The following is a 22007-nucleotide window of genomic DNA, read 5'->3' as shown; positions in this document are numbered from 1 at the left end:
GATATAAATTTTCTCATTTATCTCTGCTCCTTTAAATAAGTCTTACTTTAAGAACAAAACACAAAGGTACACATTGGAAATGTGGCAGGTGGTGTTAATCAAGAAGTGCCTGACAGATCTGTGGAGGTGTATTTAATGCACGCGCACACACACACACACACACACACACACACACACACACACACACACACACACACACACACACACACACACACACACACACTGCTGCATTTTGGATTGTGTCCTTAACAAGCTCCACACTTCCCTTGCTGGATCTGTGTGCACTCCAGCCTTTAATGTCTTCCTCTGCAGAGGGGTCACAGCCAAAAGCATTATTGGCACAACACTCTTGACAGCCCACATAAACAGTTTGTTTCTAAATGGCCTTGGTAGGCTGGACTTTGGGGGGGGGGGGGGTAAAAAGCAGTTGAGACAAAAGCTGCCTAAACCTTGAAAGAAAAAAAACAAAACAAAAAAACCAATCCCTCTCTTCTGCTCAGTTAGAACCTACTTTGGGATTTCCGAGTGGGGACCGAGGGACCGCATCTGATGTTCAAGGTCTGGACATTGGACAGAGGCACACATACTAATGGCTGAGATAAGAGCGGGGCTGATCAAATCTCAGTGCACCGAGCAGAAAGACAACCCCCACCCCTTCAGAGCAGAGCAGAGAGATAGATGCAGCTCCAAACTGGGCAGCAGCCAGAGTCCTCACAGTGGAGCCTCACACTGTGATACATGAATAAATGAATGAATGTGGTCAACACTGGGACTACTGTTATTGTTGTGGGCGCATTGGTGGGGGTGAGGGGGTCTTAATAAATTTAAATTCCTGATGGAGAGATGCATGAGCCAGGTTCTACCCAGGTTGTCATGATCCGTTATCGATCTAGTTTTGTGGTGTTCGAGCTGTTTATATGACAACTGAGACATTAATCCAACCATTATGGTGTTTATTATTATTGTTATTATCATTATTTTTTAAATAGTTTTAAAAAGGAAAGTCGATTCAGCTTCATATCACTTTGAAGCTTTAACTTTTGGTGATTGAGATCATATTTTTATAATAAAATATGTTTATCAGAGGCGTGTGTCCCATTTATTATCATGCCTTGACTAACTGTTGCAAAAGTTTAACAAAAATAGATAAACTTGGAATTGCATTTTGTCTTTGTGGATCAAGAAAAAACATATGATGAGGTGTCAAGAGAGGAAGTGTGGTACTACTGTGGAAATCAGTATTTGAAGTTGGTGCGGGACATTGGGACAATCCAGTTGGAGTGACAGATGAGTCCCAGGTGGTGGTGGGATTACATGAGCGAGCGTCTCTGAGTCCCTTCTTGTTTGTAGTGGTGATGGACAGGTTGACAGATGAGGTCAGGCAGACGCCTCTGTGGACTATGACATTTGGAGATGACACTGCGACCTATAGTGAGAGTAGAGAACAGGTGGAAGAGAGCCCGAAGAGGTGGAGGTATGCACCGATGAGAATAAGAACGAAAGTAAGTAGAAACAAGGCAGAATACATGTGTGTGAATGAGAGGGAGTAGGTGGAAAGGCAAAGATGGAACGAGCAGAGGGAGTGAAGGTCCATCCGAAGTAACAGAAACCGCATAAGAGAGGTGAAGAAGAGAGTGCTGGCAGGGTGGAGTGGGTGGAGATGAGTGTCAGGGGTGATTTGTGACAGAAGAGTGAAAGGGCAGGTTTCCAAGATGGTAGCGAGACCTGCTAAGATGTATGGTTTGGAGACAATGGTGCTAACAAGACGACAGGTGGCAGAGCTGAAGATCAGAGGGTTTTTGATGAGAGTGTGGGCAGGGTTAGAAATGAGTGTATCAGAGGGAGCAGTTTAAAAAAAACACAAGGTTAGAGGAAAGGTTGAGATGGTTTGGACAGGAACAGAGGAGGGATAGTGGATATACTGGGTAAAGGATGTTAAATATGGATGCAAAAGGAAGATGGGATTCATGGATGAAGTGAAGAAGGACAGGTTGGTGTGACAAAGAGGATGAAAGGGATAAGGTAGTATTCAGGCAGAAAACAGGAGCAGCCAGAAGAAGAAGAATCTTTTGAGATTTGAGATAACAGAAGCAACTGTAACAGCAAAACCTCACAGTTAAAAGAAAAGAATTTAAAAAATGGAATAAAGTCCTTAAAAAACAAACAAACTACAAATCCACTTAATATATCCTGATGGCAAAGCATGCGTCTGGTGACAGAACAATGGATTCTGGATAAAGAAAATGATCCCTCAGCATATTAGGAGGTTGGTTTGAAACATTTCTGTCAAGCATCAGATCAGATCGCATGTTCGCTTCACAAATGTTCTTAACGACTTCGCCATTATCAAAGTTAACGGCAACGCTTTATCCTTCTTAACAACTACTGATACATTAGACACAACCAGCAAAAACAGAACACAGAGCTACAAACAACACCTCAACTGGAATCTGACAGTTTGCTCTTTGTGCTCTTAACAGGATCCACACAAGTAAAGAAACAAGGAAGCAGTGGTACAGGTATTTCCAGACCATTTTCCTTGTTCTTTAAATTATTATTATTATTATTATTATTATAACTTAGAGTAGGTGGGTGAGAGGAGGATGTTAGCCAAGCTGAAGTCCATTATGGGCAACACTTCTCAGCCCCTGCATGAGACTGCGGAGGCCCTGAGCAGCTCCTTCAGCAGCAGACTGTCACAGTCATGGTGCAGGACAGAGCGCTATCGCAGGTCCTTCATCCCGACAGCAGCCAGACTGTAAAAATATCCACACAGAATAAATACTAGCTAAAATACATGTGTATCATTATCACTCCCACTGCACCTTATGTACATATACAAATAATACTAATAACAATAATTACCTGGGTGTATATAGTAACCATATGCACACAGCATAGTATTCTGGCTTTTTTGTACACTCATCTTTCTTACTTATTTATCTATTTTTTTCTTTCTATTTTTATTTTTCCAGTATCGCTCTAATTCACTTTTCTTCCCATCCCTTGAGCTCCTGTAACAAGTGAATTTCCCCACTTTGGGATTAAATAAACTCTATGTGTCTATTACTTTCAAACATGGAAAAACAGAACAATGGAAAACTTCTATTAAATGATATGTTATATTGTTATATTAGGTTAGAAGACAGTATAAAGAAAACCATAAAACACGTGGAAAATTTCTGCAAAATATGAAAGCAGAAGCCATTTTCGTACTGTAGCTAATTCATAGACTGCATATTGTAGCACCAGAAGAAGCAAAAAAAAACAAAAAGGAGGATGCATGCAAGAAAACAAAACACATAAACAAATGCAGGTGCATATCCCTGACTGAAAATGGCTTCATTCATCTTCGCAAACAGTTTCTCACAAGTGAATGGCAGCTATATAAATCACTGTTTACTCGGCTGTCTGAGAAAACAAATTTCACCAGAAGAGGGAGACATGAAATCCCTGTGAAAATGACCAAACAGCAGCTACGCTCTCCTCGCTCTTGTTTGAGTCTGCAATAGAACAATTCAGCTCAACGCTAATATCATCAAATATTATTAACCTCACAGCCCTACCAATATGAATTTCAGCCGCGGTTCCATTACATGCAATTTACGGTGCTGCCGCTATGCTCATTTCTCTGTGTTTGATTTCCAAATAATTCCATATGACACCTGTTAGATGAGCCGAGTAGATGTGGGTCATCTTTTGGATTTGGCCCTGACAGTCAGACGAGGAGGAATTTTCTTCCTGGCAGTCGTTCGCTTCACCTGGACTCTAATCCCATACCATCAATATGACAGAAATAAGTAATCCTGTATCAAATGCTCTTTTAGCTACACAAGTCTAATTCACCGTATCCTCGGAATAGGAATTTAATGTCTCTTCAGGAAATGAATTAATGGCGGACTCTGAGCTCCTCTCCGAGAGAATTCGAGATATTTTATCACCCTCTTCAAACAGTTCACATCTTCTTCATCTCCGCTGTTAATTATTTCATCTATTTTTGGAATAAACGAGTCATTGGGGTCACTTATAATCACCTAATAACACAAAGAAGATGTTCAAAATACAGAAAAACAAGGAAAAAAAATTGACGGCGTGTCAGTTAAAAAGTGAAGAGAGAAGAGAAAGTCTAATCTGTCAGCAGGCAGACAGAACAGACTTCATTTTGTTCTTGAGTGCTGAGATGATAGCTTTGGATTTCAAATCATGCGGATTGACGTGATGTGAGACTTTTCAACAATCTCCAATAATGACCTTTTCTCAGAACCTACAAACTGCCAGGTAATAACGTGTCTCGGGTGAAAATAGACAATCTTTTGGCACAGGTGAAAAGTGTTACCTCGCATCTCGCTGGAGATGCTCCCCTCCTACAAAGGCCCGTTTCAGCTTGCTTCCACAGGCCCCACGACCCCCACCTCCCCCGGACAAACAACAGCTTCATTCTGTGCCACCGCTGCTGACCTCATTGTCTCTTTGTGAAGGGAAAATCCAGAGTTGCATTCTGTTAAATGGCAAATGGTGCATCGACTGCGAGCGGGACAGACCTTTGCACCACGAGCGCAGGCCTACAGATGAGCACGGACACTGCTGACTCTTCTTCAGGACCGTATGCAAGGAAAACATGGTAAGAAAAGGGGAACTCGACATTCACTACACCTTTCCTAACGTACGTCTAATGTATGCATGCCTGACAACAACATAACTGTTACCTCCTCTTTACACCTAGACCCTTCTCTTCAAACTACTCAAACAGCAGTTTGTCCCCTTCTAATGCTTCCTCTCTTTCGAAATAATGTGTCTGTTGACCTAATGCCGTGTGAAATTTCTCACAAAGATACTTTCTGAAACCAGTCTTGTTTACTCATAGATTAGTCTAACTGAAATGACACCTTAGCCCCAGGTAAACATAAGCCCAACGGTATCAATCAGGGGCATCAGTGGTAAAACGTCTGTTTGATCCAAACATTTTCTGCCGGGGTAAACGGAGCTGATCGTTGCTCGATAAAAGTTTTAATTTAACCAGAATTCACTGTGCCACAGTCATGCTTAATAAAATAGACAACGCTTCTTTGCACAGCACAGGTTTACCTAAATCTATATTTCTGAAACCGCCCCCAGTCCTGGACTACAAAAACTACATATCCAAAATCACATGTTTAGCTTGCGTCAAACACCACAGTGTTACATGACAGCAGATGGTATGGGATTTATTTAGACTGACTGCATGCTGTAATTGTATAATTCCAAGTCTGCATCTCACATTTATGGAGAGCTTTATTATAATTACTGCAGTGCTCTCAATATGTTGCTTTTAGAAGCAGATGCTACTTCCACAATCACAAACAGACGCTCAGACATCAAAGTAATAAAAGAAAATCTCCTAAAATACAAACAGAAAACACAGCCTCATATTATTAAGTGTAGTCCAATGCATAGAAAAATAACTTGAACGAGCTCATTATACTTTAATCACCCAGGAAGAAAGGTGACACACACCTGTACAAATCTGACTCCATACATCTGGACCGGTCGGTGTTAAAAAAAAACACCTGTCCTCTTAATTAAACCTGACAGAGCGTGACAGGCAGACTCTTGCTGATGAGCGAATGGTCAGAACACAGTTTTTGTCCTGAGTAAGCAAACTTAGCAAAACTTTATGAAACAAGAATAGAATGGAAGTTGAGGTCTGACATGTCCACTGGGGTTCTTGCAGAGTCTTGATGGAGACACATTATCAGTGATTGAAAACCCAGTGGCTGTCAGTCATCCCTTTCACTCTGAGAAAACAGCGGGAGTTGCAGGGGCCAAAGGAGTGCAAGGCTGGTTAAAAGGATTTCAGTCTACTACTCAAGGTAAGCTCCAGCAGTGCACCGCCCGATGGGCATCAGACATCAGACTTCAATAACAATCTTGCTCCATTTGTGCAAAAAAGAAAACAACAACAACACTAACACGTTGCTTTAAATGGAATAATGAGACTTTGTACTGTTGCACAACATCTGCAATGCAGTGCCAAGATGTACAGCAGCGCTTTCTTGTGAAAGCCTAGCCTGTAGATTTAGTGTTTAATAAATCTAACTGTCTCTGTGCTGTGCATCTGTGTGCAATATCTAATGGCTGACATTTAACAGTTTCTCTCGGCTCCCATCGGAGCTCAACAAGCATTAACTCCAGTATTAACTGTTGCTTTAGCTCACAGGCTGGTGAGGCTGCTGGCAGCGGTGTGCGCAGTCGGACTTCTCGGAGGATTGGTTGTAGGTGTCTGGTTTCTAGGTGAGTCATTGTGTCTGTGAAAGAATCTCTAAATGAGCTCAGTAAGAAACAGGAAGTGGAAATGAATGCGCAAACGGCCCAGTTTGAGATACTTAAACGCCTGTGAATCTTAAGGTCAATGTAAATTTAGACAGAGCTTATTGAATATTAGCATTTAAAAGGTTCAATTATTTTCTTGATACATATACAGCAGGAGCTGCTTGTCAAAGTTTTGAAAACTTCCCGGAGACATCATTAGTTGGAATGCTGCAGTTTAAATTAGTACGTGCCAGCATGTTTCAGAAGGCTGCATCATTTTTTTTTGTGTTAACAACACCAAGGAGACCAATAGCTTTAGTCCCGGTACCTAAATGCTTTTCCTAAGTGATTTAATTGGCTGACATGTCTGCACTCATATCACAGAACCATGAGGTTATAATATGTGTACAATGTGGGTTGGCATTGTCTTGCTGAAACACCCATAAATCTGACCTGAAAACCACATTGTTGCATTGTTATGCTGCATGACAGCATATGCTACTCTAAAACCTCTTCTCTGCATGCAGCAATAACGGTGCCTTTCACGCACGTCATGTCCACTAATGGATCCCCATACCATTACAGATGCTGGCATTTTAGCTGTGCATTGATGTGCATTGGTCCCTCTCCTCCTTAGCTCAGAGGAAAATGGTTTTTAGAAACAATCTCAGATTTTTAATTAGTCAGACTACAAAAGAGTTTTCCACAGAATTTGCCTCAGTCCGTCTCAAATGAGCTCGGGCCCAGAGAATCGTGAGGCATTTCTTCATCTTTTAGCTTGTACTTGCAGATACCCGAGTGTTACTGAGTCCATTCACTGATTTTTATTTTAACCCGCTTTTAATGCAGTTCAAGCAACTCAAGATTGTTTTTGTTTAACCCTTTTCCATACATTTATTTAGCTTCTCTGAATCTTTTAATGATATTATGTGCAGTAGATACCTCATTCCTTAAGTCCTTTGCAGTTTTAGACTGAGAATCATTACACTGAAGTTGTTGAACTATTTTGCCCACAGAGTTGTGAACCCGTCTCTCTTCTTCTGAAAGAGTCAGCCTCTCTGGAATGCTCTTTTATCCCCAATCATGTTACTCATTAAACTAATCAGCTGTGAGATCTTCCTCTCAAGTTTTTTTTTCTCATCTAGTCTTACACAACCTTTCCAGGGTTTTGTTGCTCTCATCAGAACTTTTAAAATCAAGTGAGAATATGTTTTAAGAAATAATAAACTTTTCATATGTCTTTGTATAGCTAGTAGTTAAACACACATTTTTATTGTTTGGCAAATCATTGCATTGAAATGATATTTCCCTGATTCAGACTTCTGGTGTAAGTAAACTGATACTTTTTTTAAAATGTCAAACAATTTTAATGGACAACATGAAAAATTGATAATTCATTAAATGGTTTGTGTTTTTGGAGCCTTACTATAATCACCAGCTAAAAATCAGGGCAATGTTGGGCTCAGCTGCCCCAATTTAGATTTTTTATTCACTGCATTGAAGTCTCTCAAATTTGATGGAAACATGCGACAACATTCAAGTTAAGATAGAGAAAATGCATTTTGAAAAAATGAATCATTTTTTTTAAATTAGCTGTTTTCTAATTAGCTGGATTTGCAGATAGAAATGAACAATATTTAATGACATTTTAATGCTGTCCCAGACGCTGGTCTGTTTTGGGTTCTCATTCAGATAATCTGGTAATATTAGGAAAAATCAACAATGTTTTGCTGCCCATTTTGCAGCCTGATTAAAAGATTATCTCTTTTAATCCACTTTTAGTCAAACTTTTGCTGAGGCCATCGTCCTCCCAAAGTCCAGTGGGGCTCGGGGACACAAAGGAGACATCCTTCTGCAATGTGACGGAGGATATTTCCGTATCTGACTCGCGGAAAGGTCTGTGTGTACTCCCTCGTGGTAGCGTTTCTTTCACTGTTTTATGAATTATAATGCAGCACGTTAATGTGTGGCTGCTTAGCTTATTGTATGTGCTTTATTATATCAGGTCATGGGTCACCTCTGAAGTGTTTCTTAATTGAATAGAAACAAAAATTAAAATTCAGCAGCTGCTACTTGTTGTCTTCTCTTCACTCCTGAGAGATGCCCATTGACCGACATGAAAACATCACACATAATAATCTGTTTCTACTGACTACATTAGCATAGATACTTGTGTTTTCCCTAATCATTTCCCACTCATAGAAGGGGCTTGATCATAAACGTTGACTGAGAGCTTGTCTCTGGAGGGATTTTCAATCAATCAGGTTCAGTGTTTTACAGAATCAGTCCCGAGAACTCCCTCCTGGAGATCCAGCTGGGGAAGCTGCCCACCTGGCTTCCAGTGTGCTATGAGAGGTGGAACTCTTCGCTGGGAACACTGGTCTGCAGACAGCTGGGTTATCTGAGGTGATGCTTTTCCGCAGTCTGCGAGGATCACATGCTGCTTCTTTATAGCACCATTTAAAAAAGCTGAGAGCCCATTCTCTAACTTGGTTTAATTTTAGGTTGAAGGCTCGCCTTATTTATGATCTATTAATACCTCATTTACAATCTTGCTTCACACCTCATGAGACTAAATTATCGCAATACTCACTCCCACCCATTTTTCAAATGTTCCCTTACCAGACTGACCAAGCATAAAGGAGTGAACCTTACTGATATCGGGCCAAACTACACTGACGGCTTCATACAAATTACCTCAGAACAAAAGAGCAGCCTGGAAAATATGTGGCAGTTCAGGTAAGGCAATCTGTCAGAGGACATCACACTCATAATGGTGCAGGGAAAATTGCGTCCGCTAATACATTAATTATGCATCATTAGTTACCCAATTTATTTTCATTTAGGAGGAGTTGTATCACAGGGAAGGTTATCGCTTTGCAGTGTTTTGGTGAGCAAATTAAACTTAACTTTTAATTTGAGTTTGCGCCTCACACAAAGGCCAGTAGTGTTTTTGTACAAAAGCTTTATATGGGAGCAGGATGAATGATGGCGTCTGCTGCTGCTCTTTCTGACCAACCCAATTCCGTTTCATTTTGATGAATGGATCTCTAGAGTGTGGCACACGAGCAAAGCTACCCAGGATAATTGGGGGCGTGGAGGCCACGCTGGGCAGGTGGCCCTGGCAGGTCAGCCTTTACTACAGCAACCGTCACACCTGCGGAGGCTCCATCATCACCAGTCAATGGGTAGTCACAGCTGCCCACTGTGTACACAAGTAAGACTGCTGACCTGACAAGTACTAAAGGTCAGAGGTTGGAGCCACGATGAAGGATAAAAATCAGTCATTAACAGCTGTACCGGTGTAGCAGTATCAGGATCTACTCTCTCTTTTCTTTTCCCAAATGTCAGCTACAGGCTACCTCAGATATCCAGCTGGGTGGTCTATGCTGGCATTGTGACTCGCAGCTCTGCTAAAACAGCTCAGCATGCAGGATACGCGGTGGAGAAGATCATCTACAACAAGAACTACAACCACAGGACCCACGACAGCGACATAGCACTGATGAAGCTGCGGACCCCGTTCAATTTCTCAGGTCAGTCTCATCGCAGCACTCTTTAAAAAAAAAAAAACAAAAAAAACCACACACACACACACACAAAAAAAAAAAAGTACTTTGGCTTCAGTTTACCTTTTTATATGCTAATAACAATTTATCATAAACAATATAAGTGGTATTGCTAGTGATATACACTTCAAATGAAAAGCATCCCAATATCTTTAACATCTCACAGAATCAGCTGTTCAGACATAAGCTTATGGTCTCAGCAACAATTAAAGCACTGCCTCCAGATGTTTTGAGACATCCTGAGGGATCTTTAGGTCTGTCTTTGTCATTTTGTTTCTTCTTTACCTTACAACATAAGGAGCCTTGAAATGACTTGTTTTGAATTGACATAAATAAAAATGAACCGAATTACAGATGTAGCTTCCAAAGGACAGAATACATAAATATGCAAATACTGTACAGTGTAAAAAAACAAACAAAAACAAAAAAATCAGGCCATCATATAGAATCCAATGAGAGAGACGCAGGGCTATTTTTGTACACGATGCATTTTATGTAGATTCGGTTATATTTAAGTTATTCTGTGAGTTTGTATGGCTGCTACCTTTTTGTTTGCTCTGATCTCAGTGGGAGACAACTTTCTTTATGTTGTATACAGGACCACAGTTGGCTTCTCTATCATAAAAGCTTCCTTGTTTTTCAGCTGTGATTTGATATGAGCGTAGAGACTAAAGAGAAAACAGCTTTCTTGTGATAAACACTGAAGTCTAAACGTGGTAAAACACGTCTCAGTGAAGGGTGGTTTTATAACACTCCTTAACATGACTTATGAATCCAACCATATTCGCAGTACAACTTAATGTCTCTTGTAACTATTTAAATGTATTAAGAGGCAAAATTCCTCCTTTTGACTAGACACAATCAGGCCCATCTGCCTGCCTCAGTACGACTATGACCTTCCAGGAGGAACACAATGCTGGATTTCTGGATGGGGATACACACAACCCGACGGGGGTAAGATGTTACTACACTGCTCTGCTCTTAAACAAATGCATCTCTGCTACAAATCTAATCCATACTCAGATGGTGACAGAGTGAGCCAAGTGTATTAGTGGAGAAGTCCTAAATTGAAACTTTCACCCGTAGTTCATTCACCCGACACCCTGAAAGAGGCTCCAGTCCCAATAATAAGCACAAAGAAATGCAACAGCTCCTGCATGTACAATGGAGAGATCACAGCACGGATGCTATGTGCCGGCTACACAGAAGGAAAAGTGGACGCATGTCAGGTCAGAGGCTTGTTTTGACCACTAGATTTAGCTTCTCTTTTATGAGTAGATGCAGTGAACAGTGTTTGGGTCTACCTCTCCAGGGGGACAGTGGGGGCCCTCTGGTTTGCCAGGATGACAGTGTATGGAGGCTGGTGGGAGTCGTCAGCTGGGGAACAGGCTGTGCTGAGCCCAATCATCCTGGAGTTTACACCAAAGTGGCCAAATTCTTGGGCTGGATCTACGAGATGATAGAGGTAAACAGCATTTTTAAATTCTACAGTGGAGAATAACTAACTATTTACAGGACAGCACAGAGGTTTAGTATCATTCGATACTTCTTTATTGATCTCAAAAGAATATATATATATATATATACATATATATATACATATATATATATATATATACATATATATATATATATACATATATATATATATACATATATATATATATATACATATATATATATATACATATATATATATATATATATATATATATATACACATATATATATATACATATATATATATATATACATATATATATATATACATATAAAAAACACCCAGCACGCCCCTGCGGGCGGTTTATCCTTCAAGCTCGGGTCCTCTACCAGAGGCCTGGGAGCTTGAGGGTCCTGCGCAGTATCTTAGCTGTTCCCAGGACTGCGCTCTTCTGGACAGAGATCTCCGATGTTATTCCCGGGATCTGCTGGAGCCACTCGCCTAGCTTGGGAGTCACCGCACCTAGTGCTCCAATTACCACGGGGACCACCGTTACCTTCACCCTCCACATCCTCTCGAGCTCTTCTCTGAGCCCTTGGTATTTCTCCAGCTTCTCGTGTTCCTTCTTCCTGATATTGCTGTCATTCGGAACCGCTACATCGATCACTACGGCCGTCTTCTTCTGTTTGTCTACCACCACTATGTCCGGTTGGTTAGCCACCACCATTTTGTCCGTCTGTATCTGGAAGTCCCACAGGATCTTAGCTCGGTCATTCTCCACCACCCTTGGGGGCATCTCCCATTTTGACCTCGGGACTTCTAGGTTATACTCGGCACAGATGTTCCTGTACACTATGCCGGCCACTTGGTTATGGCGTTCCATGTATGCCTTGCCTGCTAGCATCTTGCACCCTGCTGTTATGTGCTGGATTGTCTCTGGGGCATCTTTACACAGCCTGCACCTGGGGTCTTGCCTGGTGTGATAGACCCCAGCCTCTATGGATCTTGTACTCAGAGCTTGTTCTTGTGCTGCCATGATTAGTGCCTCTGTGCTGTCTTTCAGTCCAGCTTTGTCCAGCCACTGGTAGGATTTCTGGATATCAGCCACCTCCTCTATCTGCCGGTGGTACATACCGTGCAGGGGCCTGTCCTTCCATGATGGTTCCTCGTCTCCCTCCTCTTTCTTGGGTTTCTGCTGCCTGAGGTATTCACTGAGCACTCGGTCAGTCCTCAGGCCATCTTCCCAATGTATTCTTGGATGTTCCTTGTCTCATCCTGGACTGTGGTGCTGACACTCACCAGTCCCCGGCCCCCTTCCTTCCGCTTAGCGTACAGCCTCAGGGTGCTGGACTTGGGGTGAAACCCTCCATGCATGGTCAGGAGCTTTCTTGTCTTTATGTCAGTGGCTTCTATCTCCTCCTTTGGCCAGCCTATTACCCCAGCAGGGTACCTGATCACGGGCAGGGCGTATGTGTTGATGGCCCGGATCTTGTTCTTACCATTCAGCTGACTCCTCAGGACTTGCCTGACCCTCTGCAGGTACTTGGTGGTTGCAGCCTTTCTAGCGGCCTCTTCATGGTTCCCATTTGCCTGCGGGATCCCCAGGTACTTGTAACTGTCCTCTATGTCTGCAATGTTGCCTTCTGGTAGTTCAATCCCCTCAGTTCTGACTACCTTCCCTCTCTTTGTTACCATCCGACTACACTTCTCCAGCCCGAACGACATTCCAATGTCATTGCTGTATAGCCTGGTAGTGTGGATCAGTGAATCGATGTCTCGTTCACTCTTGGCATACAGCTTGATGTCATCCATGTACAGGAGGTGGCTGACAACTGCTCCGTTCCGTAGTCGGTATCCGTAGCCAGTCTTGTTAATGATCTCACTGAGGGGGTTCAGGCCTATGCAGAACAGCAGTGGGGACAGAGCATCTCCTTGGTAGATCCCGCACTTGATGGTAACTTGTGCTATGGGCTTGGAGTTGGCCTCTAGTGTTGTACGCCACATCCCCATTGAGTTCCTGATGAAGGCTCTTAGGGTCCCATTGATCTTGTACAATTCTAGGCATTCCAGTATCCAGCTGTGGGGCATTGAGTCATAGGCCTTCTTGTAATCAATCCAGGCAGTGCACAGGTTGGTCAGTCTGGTCTTGCAGTCTCGGCTGATTGTTCTGTCTACCAGTAGCTGGTGTTTTGCACCTCTGGTATTCTTGCCAATTCCTTTCTGTGTCCCGCTCATGTATTGACCCATGTGCCTGTTCATCTTAGCCGATATGATGCCTGACAGGAGCTTCCATGTAGTACTGAGGCAGGTTATTGGTCGGTAGTTGGAGGGGACCGCTCCCTTCTTGGGGTCCTTGGGGATCAGGACCGTCCGGCCTTCAGTTAGCCATTCCGGGTGTCTCTCGTTAACTAGCAGCTGGTTCATTTGTGCTGCCAGACGCTCGTGGAGTGCAGTCAGCTTCTTCAGCCAGTAGGCGTGAACCATGTCGGGCCCTGGTGCTGTCCAGCTCTTCATACTGGAGACCCTTTCTTGGATATCTGCCACTGTGATGGTTACTGGACCCTGTTCAGGGAGGTCGCTGTGGTCTGCCCTCAGATCCACTAGCCACTGAGCATTGCCGTTATGGGTTGCATCCTTCTCCCATATGCTCTTCCAGTATTGCTCCGTCTCCAGCCTTGGTGGTGCTGTTCTCTTATTGTTCCCTTGCCACTGAGAGTACACCTTTGCTGGTTCTGTGGAGAACAGCTGGTTTATTCTCCTGCCTTCTATCTCTCTGGTGTACCTCCTCAAGCGGCTGGCCAAGGCTGTGAGTCTTTGCTTGGCAGTTTCCAAGGCCTCAGGTATGGACAGCTTGCTGTATTTCTTAGGCACCTTATTTGTCGCACCTTTCTGCAACTCCGTTAGTTGGCTAACCTCCCTCCGTGCTACTTTGATCTTGCCCTCTAGCCTCCTTCTCCATGGAGGGTATTGCCCCTTGTGGCTGTTCAACTTGTAGCCAAGCATCTCACTGATCACTGCTGCCGTATTGTAGATCAGCTTGTTAGTGTCGGTAATCGTGGTTGTAGGTATTGCCCGTAGTGCTGCATTAACATCATCTAGCAGACCTTCTGAGGGTACTTCACGTAATCTTGGTAACCGGCTACGGGGGATCCAGGTTTCAAGCTTGGCCATGATCCTATTTTTCAGGTCAGTTCCTCTCGCACTCAATGATCCTTCTCCTATCGCACTTGGGGCTATGTACCCAATCTCGGGTGGGGGTGATGATATCTCCCCCCTGACCTGGCGTCCTGACTCCTCCTTGCCGTAGCATTTGTGTTGTACCTCGTCAATCTCTAGCTGTGAGAGCAGTCCCTTCTTTCGAATGTTGGAACACTGAGCTACTAGTTGTTTCGCCGTCATTGTGGATGTTGGGTATCGAAGAATCCATAGGTCCCTCATCCTATTCATGTAGCCCCTTCCGCCGGGGTTACTTGCGTAGCAGCATTCCAACAACGCCCTGTTTTCGTCCCTTGCCCACCGATGCCTTCTTGTTCCAGTAGCCCACTTTTCGTCAGGGTGCCCTGGTTCCTCAACACCTGACGCGGACCTTGTTGATCCGGGCGACGTCCGAGCCGGCATGCCTTCATATTTATCTGTCTCGCTCATGTCTGCGGTAGGCTTGCTTAGCATAGGGGGTCTAGCCTTAGGACCCTTACTGGATACAGACGCCCCAGGCAGGAATCGAACTTGCGATCCTCTGTTCCAAAGGCGTGTAGTTTAACCACTACGCTATCCAGCTGATTGATATATATATATATATATATATATATATATATATATATATATATATATATATATATATATATATATATATATATATATATATATATATATATATATATATATATATATATATATATATGTATGTGTGTGTGTGTGTGTGTGTTCGATACAGTGCTTTGATTTATTTTATCAACTTTCCTTCTGACGATGCTGTCTGTGTTGAGCGCTCAGTGGATCTGCGCTCGACAGTGCAGCCTAGGCGGAGTAGTCGAACGCAGATTCACTGAGCGCAGGGCAAGCTAGCGAGACAGAAGTTAAGCTCTCCTTGCAACATGGCAATTTGAACCTCCCCCACCCTCATTCAGATCTGGCCAGATGTGACGTATGACCCTGAAGGTAAGCGCGTCATGGACTAAAGTAAAACAGTATGTTGGATGTACCACGCAATGTTCAATTACATGGGTGGGAGCTAGTGTGTTAGCGCTGTTGTTGGCCGTCCAGCCCCATGTGGGCCAGTAGCTCGTTAACGGAGATTTGCCGTGTTGTGGCGTTAATGTCATTTCAACGAGATTTACGCTGACAGCACTAGTGGGAACACAACAAATATGACTGCACATTTACACCGACATCATCCTAGTGCAAAGACAAGTGGAAGCAGACAAAAACAACAAGCACGCATGCTACAAACTTTACCCGAGTCATTTAGACAGCCGTTAGCACATGATTCTCCTTATGGGGACCTGATATGTTTAATATGCTGCTGAGAATATAGCCCAGAAGAAGCGTATAGTATAGCTTTTATTTTGGAAAGAGCCATTTCTCTGTAATAAACTCTTTTCCAAAGATGAGTGATTCCTCAATAAGATACAGGGCTCGCAAAATCGCCTGCCTAATGTCCTGGGGCTAGCGATTTTTCCAGTCGTGCTACCAAAATCTATCTGCCCTGCCCGTCGGGCTATCATAGGAAGGAAAAATATGTCAATGCTTTTGCATTCTTTCGGAAATGTAGCTGGGTAATTATGTCATTGGCATCGGTGAGCCACTGCCAATATGTGACATATTGAAATCGCATTTGAATTTGCGCTTGTTTTTTGCTTTCACTTTGCAATTGCGCAAACTGTGTATAGAGAGCGACAGCACTGATTGGTGAGTGATGATAATTTGTGCACCAATTCCTCTGACATTGTCTTATCAATCGTTAGCTTACTATGCAAACATGACAAGTGAAATCTCCCGCAGCAAGCTTAAACATGTGAGAGGTTGATCGCGCAGAGAATCGCTGAGCGTTATGTGAGTGCGTGTGTAAAAGCAGCAGGATATATATTGTAGTGGGTCATGGCTGTTCGGGGTTCTGTTTGTACAGTTATGTTTTGTTTATGTTGCCATAGTGACGGGTGACGCCCTCTCGCTGCGACGGTGTGTCCTTCCGGGGTCAGAGGGCGCCCTGTGTGTTGTTGTTGTTGTTGCTGCTGTGCTGTTGCCGCGCTGAGCAGTTAGCTAGCGGCAGTGTTCTTCTGCAGATGTCAATAAACGGCTGTGCTCCCTGGCTAGCTCACGGGAAGCAAGACCAAACGATACCTCCGTCTCCTCCTTGTCTGAGCTCGCCACATTGGTGTCAGAAGTGGGATGATAGTGGCACCCCATGTTCTGACCCGAGTGACTTTTCCCCCGCCGGTCGTGAGCGGCCGGTGCGCCAAAAGAAGGCACCTGGACATTTGCAGGACTTTGTGTGGGGTAATGGGGTCGTCGGGGACGACTGACCCCTTGGGTGGGGGCTATGTAGCGGGTCAGGGCTGTTCGGGGTTCTGTTTGTACAGTTGTGTTTTGTTTATGTTGCCATAGTGACGGGTGACGCCCTCTCGCTGCGACGGTGTGTCCTTCCGGGGTCAGAGGGCGCCCTGTGTGGTGTTGTTGTTGTGCTGTTGCCGCGCTGAGCAGTTAGCTAGCGGCAGTGTTCTTCTGCAGATGTCAATAAACGGCTGTGCTCCCTGGCTAGCTCACGGGAAGCAAGACCAAACGATACCTCCGTCTCCTCCTTGTCTGAGCTCGCCACATTGGTGTCAGAAGTGGGATGATGGTGGCACCCCATGTTCTGACCCGAGTGACTTTTCCCCCGCCGGTCGTGACCGGCCGGTGCGCCATAAGAAGGCACCTGGACATTTGCAGGACTTTGTGTGGGGTAATGGGGTCGTCGGGGACGACTGACCCCTTAGGTGGGGGCTAAGTAGCTGGTCAGGGCTGTTCGGGGTTCTGTTTGTACAGTTATGTTTTGTTTATGTTGCCATAGTGACGGGTGACGCCCTCTCGCTGCGACGGTGTGTCCTTCCGGGGTCAGAGGGCGCCCTGTGTGTTGTTGTTGTTGCTGTGCTGTTGCCGCGCTGAGCAGTTAGCTAGCGGCAGTGTACTTCTGCAGATGTCAATAAACGGCTGTGCTCCCTGGCTAGCTCACGGGAAGCAAGACCAAACGATACCTCCGTCTCCTCCTTGTCTGAGCTCGCCACATTGGTGTCAGAAGTGGGATGATAGTGGCACCCCATGTTCTGACCCGAGTGACTTTTCCCCCGCCGGTCGTGAGCGGCCGGTGCGCCAAAAGAAGGCACCTGGACATTTGCAGGACTTTGTGTGGTGTAATGGGGTCGTCGGGGACGACTGACCCCTTGGGTGGGGGCTATGTAGCGGGTCAGGGCTGTTCGGGGTTCTGTTTGTACAGTTGTGTTTTGTTTATGTTGCCATAGTGACGGGTGACGCCCTCTCGCTGCGACGGTGTGTCCTTCCGGGGTCAGAGGGCGCCCTGTGTGTTGTTGTTGTTGTTGCTGTGCTGTTGCCGCGCTGAGCAGTTAGCTAGCGGCAGTGTTCTTCTGCAGATGTCAATAAACGGCTGTGCTCCCTGGCTAGCTCACGGGAAGCAAGACCAAACGATACCTCCGTCTCCTCCTTGTCTGAGCTCGCCACATTGGTGTCAGAAGTGGGATTATGGTGGCACCCCATGTTCTGACCCGAGTGACTTTTCCCCCGCCGGTGTTCCAGATCTACTGGCGTTTAGATCAACTGGCGTTGGTCGAACAGATGTGTGGCAGTCTTGCGTTTCAGTAGCTCCTACCGACAAACCAGCAAAAAAACGCCAAATGTGTCACCTGTGACACTTGTGAGGTTGTCTCAAACACACTCCGTCAGTCTTGATGCTGTTGAACAACAAAATGTTTAAAAATGTGGCGAGTTTACCTGGTGATATCCTCGTGCGCCACGCGATCGCGAAAACAGCAAACAAGTAACACCACGCCGTTGTTGTTCACGGGACAGCAAGAGTAAACGATCGGGAGACTCTTGTCGTCGTTATCGTCCCCCTCGCACGGTTTATTTCTCCGAATTCAGCGTTTTTGCTTCACAACTACAGCGTGCAGTTTACTTTGTGCACTAACATGGAGTCGAGTCAACCAGCGCCACCTCTGGCCAAGTGCCACAGCCTACAGCCAGATCAACCTGTGACACACATCTGCACCACGTTTGAATTCGTGTCATGCACATTTGTACCTTTCAATTGTGTCTGTTTGTGCGTCATGCAAATAAACCTTTGGAAAGAATGAAATGATATCATATATTCCTTATTGGCCTACATTTGTACAAAATTCCAAATTATATACACAAAGTCATAGAAATCACCACTCCAATTGGTCATCATGATTTTAATATTCTCTTTTTCCATAACAATGAAATACACCTTGGACAAATATGACACATCAATATTTCATTAGTGTTGTCACATCACATCCTGTAAGCATCGTCTGTCTGTGTCTTTTCCCTGAAAATGAATATTTCCAGCCAATATAGGCAATTCATCAACATGGCTGGAGTTATATACAGTCTGTATAAGTGTGGTTAATCTAATGAAGATTTGTAAGGAGACGGCAGTTACTGTGGATTCACAGCAGTTACACAGTGATTAGTAATAAACAGCCAGTGAGAGTGAGTGGATATGACTGTTCCCACCACTAACACATGACCATAGGCCACTACTAGATTAACTTGTGACACATCTGCACCTGCTGCTATGATCACATTGAGTAGAGGCTGAGTGGCTGCACTTACCCCTGGTACATCCAAATCTACCCACAAACATGTTGAAAGATGCAATGCCAGCAATGTGGATTGTCAACACTGAAAACAATCAGTAAGCAAAGACAACAGGGATCATTTGTTTCTGTTTATTTAGCACCCACAACATTTGTAGTCGCCTTCTGCACAGGGGAAGTCCACACACACCGTGTGGTATCACTTTCCACAGAAGGTGCAATCTGCAAGATTGAATGAGATTGTCAGGGTCATTGTCTGACTGTTTATTACTAATCACTGTGTAACTGCTGTACATTCACAGTAACTGCCATCTCCTTATAAATGTTTATTAGATTGACCACACTTATGCAGACTGTATATCACAACCAACTCTAACATGTTTGTTTGCAGAGGGAAGACACAGACAGACTACGCTAACGACATGTGATGTTACAACACTGGTGAAATATTAGTGTGTTCACGACATTTTTCGTATGGGCAAAAGTATTGATATCAGGATGGTGATTCTTATGTGTATGTTATTTGGCATTTTGTACAAATGTAGGCTGATAATAAATACATGACATCATTTCATTCATTTCAAAGGTTTATTTGCATGACGCACAAACAGACACAATTGAAAGGTACAAATGTGCATGACACGAATTCAAACGTGGTGCAGATGTGTGTCACAGGTTGATCTGGCTGTAGGCTGTGGCACTTGGCCAGAGGTGGCGCTGGTTGACTCGACTCCATGTTAGTGCACAAAGTAAACAGCACGCTGTAGTTGTGAAGCAAAAACGCTGAATTCGGAGAAATAAACCGTGCGAGGGGAACGATAACGACGACAAGAGTCTCCCGATCGTTTACTCTTGCTGTCCTGTGAACAACAACGGCGTGGTGTTACTTGTTTGCTGTTTTCGCGATCGCGTCACGCATGAGGATATCACCAGGTAAACTCGCCACATTTTTAAACATTTTGTTGTTCAACAGCATCAAGACTGACGGAGTGTGTTTGAGACAACCTCACAAGTGTCACAGGTGACACATTTGGCGTTTTTTTGCTGGTTTGTCGGTAGCAGCTCCTGAAACGCAAGACTGCCACACATCTGTTCGACCAACGCCAGTTGATCTAAACGCCAGTAGATCTGGAACACCGGTCGTGACCGGCCGGTGCGCCATAAGAAGGCACCTGGACATTTGCAGGACTTTGTGTGGGGTAATGGGGTCGTCGGGGACGACTGACCCCTTAGGTGGGGGCTAAGTAGCTGGTCAGGGCTGTTCGGGGTTCTGTTTGTACAGTTATGTTTTGTTTATGTTGCCATAGTGACGGGTGACGCCCTCTCGCTGCGACGGTGTGTCCTTCCGGGGTCAGAGGGCGCCCTGTGTGTTGTTGTTGTTGCTGTGCTGTTGCCGCGCTGAGCAGTTAGCTAGCGGCAGTGTTCTTCTGCAGATGTCAATAAACGGCTGTGCTCCCTGGCTAGCTCACGGGAAGCAAGACCAAACGATACCTCCGTCTCCTCCTTGTCTGAGCTCGCCACAATATTTTAGTTCTGCTGAGCCAAATAAGACAGGTCAGGGTGAAGAAGTGACAGCCAAAGAAAAGCTTACCACAAAACGGAAAAGTTATGATAAATCAGACTATAAGGCAAAAAGAAAGTGCAGCTTTATGGTTTCATGGACAAAAGAATTTCTGTGGCTGCAATATGACAAGCAAAATAACCAGGGCTGCACATAAGTGGTCCGCAGGTGCGTATTCGCTGTCAAAATAAAAAACGGGCACAAGATAAGAAGTTGCAACGCGTTTGCATACATAAGATTTTCAGGAGGAGGACAGACATTTGTTTAGAACTCTTAAAGATGTCGAAGAAGCAAGCTCCTTTAAGCAATTACTGTGATGTTCCTCCACCTCCAAAGAAATGTCAGGAGTCCGAACCACAAAAGAAGCACGTATTCTCGGAAAAGTAGTTGCAGGAGGTGAGCTGGCTTCAAACAAATGATGAACGCACAGAGATGTGGGGCGGAATGTGCCGTGAAAATTTAATAAATGACAAATTAAAAAGGCATGAACATTTTTTTGTATCGAAAAAATATCAAACCGTGACACCAAAGTATCAAACCGAACCGTGAATTTTGTGTATTGTTGCACCCCTAATATATTATATATTAAAAAGTTAGCTCCACTTTTGCCAGTTTTAAAACATTATGTAGAAAGAAATGCATCAAAGCAAGCCTGTGAAATAGGTCATTTGTTTTTGTAGAGGTACCCTGCTAGTAACAGCTCTTTGAACTGAGGATATTTACATATCATGGAATTTTTTCTTTTTTTACAGGGATAATACTTTTACTTATCTAAAATGTTACAATAAATTCTTATATCACTACACTGCAGAAAGCGCTAATTAGATTCATCCATGCCGCTATTTGAATTTCTTTCTTTTTGTATTTTCAGCCGGATTGAGATGGAAACTGTAAAACAGAACAGCGATTTCTAATATTAATTCTTTCCTTTTTTTTGCAGAATTACTGAGGAGGGCTCATGAAATACAACAAAAAGAAGGAAGCTTCTGATGAAACTGGTGGAAACGTTAGAAAACTACAGTTATACATGATACTTTTTATTTTACATGTCAGTTATATAATGTACACATAAAGACAGACTGAAAACATCAACATGCATTTTTACGTTATGTTTTTCATGTATTGAAAATAAATTATGCTTCTTATTGTCATGTGTGGTTTCTGAGCCGCAGTTCCGCATCTCACCGCCTGGTGGCAACAGTGTTATGTTTCTATGGCAACTGACAACATTGGCCTAACTAGTGTTAGCGATTACAACTAATGAGCTACAGAACGTAATTAGTTGAGGGTTTTTTTTTAAAAAATTAATATTTGTG

At 43.9% G+C, this 22007-nt stretch overlaps 1 protein-coding gene and 1 long non-coding RNA gene across 3 annotated transcripts; one reads left to right on the top strand and one right to left on the bottom strand.

Annotated features, from left to right (window-relative positions):
- Window positions 1-1927: 1927 nt before the first annotated feature.
- Window positions 1928-20859, bottom strand: LOC308401715. 2 transcript variants are annotated; one of them, XR_013972598.1, is made up of 4 exons: window positions 18283-20859; window positions 16639-18156; window positions 11162-11306; window positions 1928-2756 (listed from the first exon to the last, which is right to left on the bottom strand). It is a non-coding gene; the product is annotated as an uncharacterized lncRNA (long non-coding RNA). The 2 variants fall into 2 exon arrangements; XR_013972597.1 differs by having other exon boundaries at window positions 16639-20859.
- Window positions 4484-21836, top strand: tmprss5 (transmembrane serine protease 5). Its single transcript, XM_080890064.1, has 13 exons — window positions 4484-4621; window positions 5711-5849; window positions 6190-6270; window positions 8071-8184; window positions 8559-8694; window positions 8914-9027; window positions 9135-9178; window positions 9343-9505; window positions 9640-9824; window positions 10713-10811; window positions 10944-11086; window positions 11170-11322; window positions 21632-21836. Exons 1-13 carry the CDS (start codon window positions 4619-4621, stop codon window positions 21638-21640), a joined length of 1383 nt encoding a protein of 460 aa, XP_080746190.1. The 5' UTR covers window positions 4484-4618; the 3' UTR covers window positions 21641-21836.
- The last annotated feature ends 171 nt before the right edge of the window (window positions 21837-22007 follow it).

Source organism: Rhamphochromis sp. 'chilingali' (genome assembly GCF_963969265.1).
Source record: "Rhamphochromis sp. 'chilingali' genome assembly, chromosome: 8".
Lineage (NCBI taxonomy): Eukaryota > Metazoa > Chordata > Actinopteri > Cichliformes > Cichlidae > Rhamphochromis > Rhamphochromis sp. 'chilingali'.
This window is presented reverse-complemented; position numbering and strand designations above follow the sequence as displayed.